The sequence below is a fragment of the Oncorhynchus nerka genome, unplaced genomic scaffold (assembly GCF_034236695.1).
Source record: "Oncorhynchus nerka isolate Pitt River unplaced genomic scaffold, Oner_Uvic_2.0 unplaced_scaffold_1573, whole genome shotgun sequence".
Classification (NCBI taxonomy): Eukaryota; Metazoa; Chordata; class Actinopteri; order Salmoniformes; family Salmonidae; genus Oncorhynchus; species Oncorhynchus nerka.
The window spans coordinates 39,033-42,500 of NW_027039741.1; the positions used below are offsets into that span (position 1 = coordinate 39,033).

Genomic DNA, 3,468 nt, shown 5'->3' on the forward strand with positions numbered 1-3,468 from the left:
TACACTATGTTGGGAGTAGGGCTCTGGTCTGAAGCAGTACACTATGTTGGGGGTAGGGCTCTGGTCTGAAGCAGTACACTACGTTGGGGGTAGGGCTCTGGTCTGAAGCAGTAGGGCTCTGGTCTGAAGCAGTACACTACGTTGGGGGTAGGACTCTGGTCTAAAGCAGTAGGGCTCTGGTCTGAAGCAGTAGGGCTCTGGTCTGAGGCAGTACACTATGTTGGGGGTAGGGCTCTGGTCTGAAGCAGTACACTACGTTGGGGGTAGGGCTCTGGTCTGAAGCAGTAGGGCTCTGGTCTGAAGCAGTACACTACGTTGGGGGTAGGACTCTGGTCTAAAGCAGTAGGGCTCTGGTCTGAAGCAGTAGGGCTCTGGTCTGAAGCAGTACACTATGTTGGGAGTAGGGCTCTGGTCTGAAGCAGTACACTATGTTGGGAGTAGGGCTCTGGTCTGAAGCAGTACACTATGTTGGGAGTAGGGCTCTGGTCTGAAGCAGTACACTATGTTGGGAGTAGGGCTCTGGTCTGAAGCAGTACACTATGTTGGGAGTAGGGCTCTGGTCTGAAGCAGTACACTATGTTGGGAGCAGGGCTCTGGTCTGAAGCAGTACACTATGTTGGGAGTAGGGCTCTGGTCTGAAGCAGTACACTATGTTGGGAGTAGGGCTCTGGTCTGAAGCAGTACACTATGTTGGGAGTAGGGCTCTGGTCTGGGAGTAGGGCTCTGGTCTGAAGCAGTACACTATGTTGGGAGTAGGGCTCTGAGGCAGTACACTACGTTGGGAGTAGGGCTCTGGTCTGAAGCAGTACACTATGTTGGGAGTAGGGCTCTGAGGCAGTACACTATGTTGGGAGTAGGGCTCTGGTCTGAAGCAGTACACTACGTTGGGGGTAGGGCTCTGGTCTGAAGCAGTAGGGCTCTGGTCTGAAGCAGTACACTATGTTGGGAGTAGGGTTCTGGTCTGAAGCAGTACACTATGTTGGGAGTAGGGCTCTGGTCTGAAGCAGTACACTATGTTGGGAGTAGGGCTCTGGTCTGAAGCAGTACACTATGTTGGGAGTAGGGCTCTGGTCTGAAGCAGTACACTATGTTGGGGGTAGGGCTCTGGTCTGAGGCATTATGGGACACAAGCCTTTATCTACTAGGTGACACCTGGGGGACCCAGGGGTCAGAGGGTGAACCAGCAGACACTGGGACCCAGGGGCCAGAGGGTGAACCAGCAGACACTGGGACCCAGGGGTCAGACTGGTGAGATGGTTCACCCAAAGAGGCTCCTCCTCCTCCTCCTCCTCTAGACACCAGGTCAAGGGGTGAACCTGCAGACACTGGGACCCAGGGGTCAGACTGGTGAGATGGTTCACCCAGAGAGGCTCCACCTCCTCTAGACACCAGGTCAGGGGGTGAACCAGCAGACACTGGGACCCAGGGGTCAGACTGGTGAGATGGTTCACCCAGAGGCTCCTCCTCCTCTAGACACCAGGTCAAGGGGTGAACCTGCAGACACTGGGACCCAGGGGTCAGACTGGTGAGATGGTTCACCCAGAGGCTCCTCCTCCTCCTCCTCCTCTAGACACCAGGTCAAGGGGTTAGAGTTCAGCAGTTCTACATTCTGTTGTCGTGTGGCTGAGAACTCATGGCCACGATGACTGGCTGCTGAATGGGGGGAGGAGCCGCCTCGTCCTCCTCCATCTTAGGCCTCTTAGCCTGGGGGTCGCCTGGCACCTCCGGCCCAACATCAGGCCCCGCGCTGGGCTGTCTGCTCACCAGGACTGGGGGGGAGCTGGAGGCCTGGGCTGCCAGGATCTGGAGAGGACTGGTCAGAGCTGGGGGATGGGAGGGAGGGGAGTTGAGGAAGAGGAAAGAGGAAGGACAGAGCCAATACAACACCATAATGAGACATAACTCACCATGCATCAAATGAAATTAACATACCAACCATGTCAACAACAACAAAAAAAACACCGGTTGCTAAGGTAGCCGTACCGTAAGCGTTGGCGACGCCGGTAGCCGTGGCGATGGCGGTGGTGTGTTTGCCGTTCTGAGTGACAGGGCGGACAGGAAGTTGGTGCAGCCCCAGAGATAGGCCACGCCCCTCTGACCCCTGAGCCCCCTGTTGAGCTCCCTCCAACGACTGGATCACTCGCTCCCTGTTCTGCTGCTGCGAGTCTGGGGGAGAAATGTATTAATATAATTAATAATAATAATATAATAATAATTAATTAATTAATTAATATTAACACCGATAGAAAACAACATGTAAAGTGTTTTGTTACATGAAGCTGAACTAAAAGATCCCAGAAGATGTTCCATTCGTACAAAAATGCTGATTTCTATAAAATTTTGTGCACAAATTTGTTTACGTCGCTGTTAGTGAGCATTTCTCCTTTGTCAAGATACTCCATCCACCCGAAAGGTGTGGCATGTCAAGAAGCCGATTAAACGGCATGATCATTACACAGGTGCACCTTGTGCTGGGGACAATAAAAGGCCCCTCTAAAATGTGCAGTTTTGTCACACATCACAACGCAACGCAACAGGCGTCTCAAGTTGAGGGAGCGTGGAATTGGCCCGCTGACTGCAGGGAATGTCCGCCAGAGAATTGAATGTTCATTTCTCTACCATGAGCCACCTCCAACGTGAGGAAGCCAAAATGGCCACTGGCCTCGCTGGAGAAGCCGTCACCTCATGTTTCAGCATGATAATGTACCAGAGCCCCATGTTGGATCTGTACACAGTTCCTGGAAGATGAAAATGTCCCAGTTCTTCCTGCAGACTCACCTTCATGTTTTATTTTAATTTTAAAGTGAAATATATATAATAATATAATATATATTTATAATATATAAATAATATAATATTGATAATATAATATATTTATAATATAATATATATAAATAATATAATATTTATAAATAATATAATATATATAAATAATATAATATTGATAATATAAATAATATAATATAATATAATATATAATATATATAAATAATATAATATTTATAATATAAATAATATAATATAATATTTATAATATATATAAATAATATAATATTAATAATATATATATATATATATTATATCTGATGCCTTTGTTCCCAGTCATGGGAAATCCATAGATTAGATGAATTTATTTCAGATGGACTCATTTCCTTATATGAACTGTAACTTGAGTAAAATCTTTGAAATTGTTGCATATATAAATATATATATAAAAACAGGGAAAAGGAGGTCCTGGATTATTTTATACACCTATATATGTCAACTTTAATTTTGGTGGTAAAGGAAAAAGTCAGACTTCGAATAAAATCGACCAGATTGATAATAAAAAACAAAACAGCAGAAAACTGTGAAAAAGAAAAGTAAATAAAATAATAAATACAGACACACTACACACACACACACACACACACACACACACACACACACACACACACACTACACACACACACACACTACACACACACA

At 46.3% G+C, this 3,468-nt stretch overlaps 1 protein-coding gene across 1 annotated transcript in view; it reads right to left on the reverse strand.

The window, feature by feature from the left end:
- Positions 1-717: 717 nt before the first annotated feature.
- The window catches only part of foxk1 (forkhead box K1), a 51,150-nt gene continuing 48,399 nt past the window's right edge, over positions 718-3,468 (reverse strand). The window contains exons 8-9 of the mRNA XM_065015243.1: positions 1,984-2,166; positions 718-1,823 (exon numbers count right to left, since the gene is read on the reverse strand). Coding sequence (XP_064871315.1) covers positions 1,603-1,823; positions 1,984-2,166 — 404 coding nt within the window. The 3' untranslated portion in view covers positions 718-1,602. The remainder of the gene's footprint in view (positions 1,824-1,983; positions 2,167-3,468) is intronic.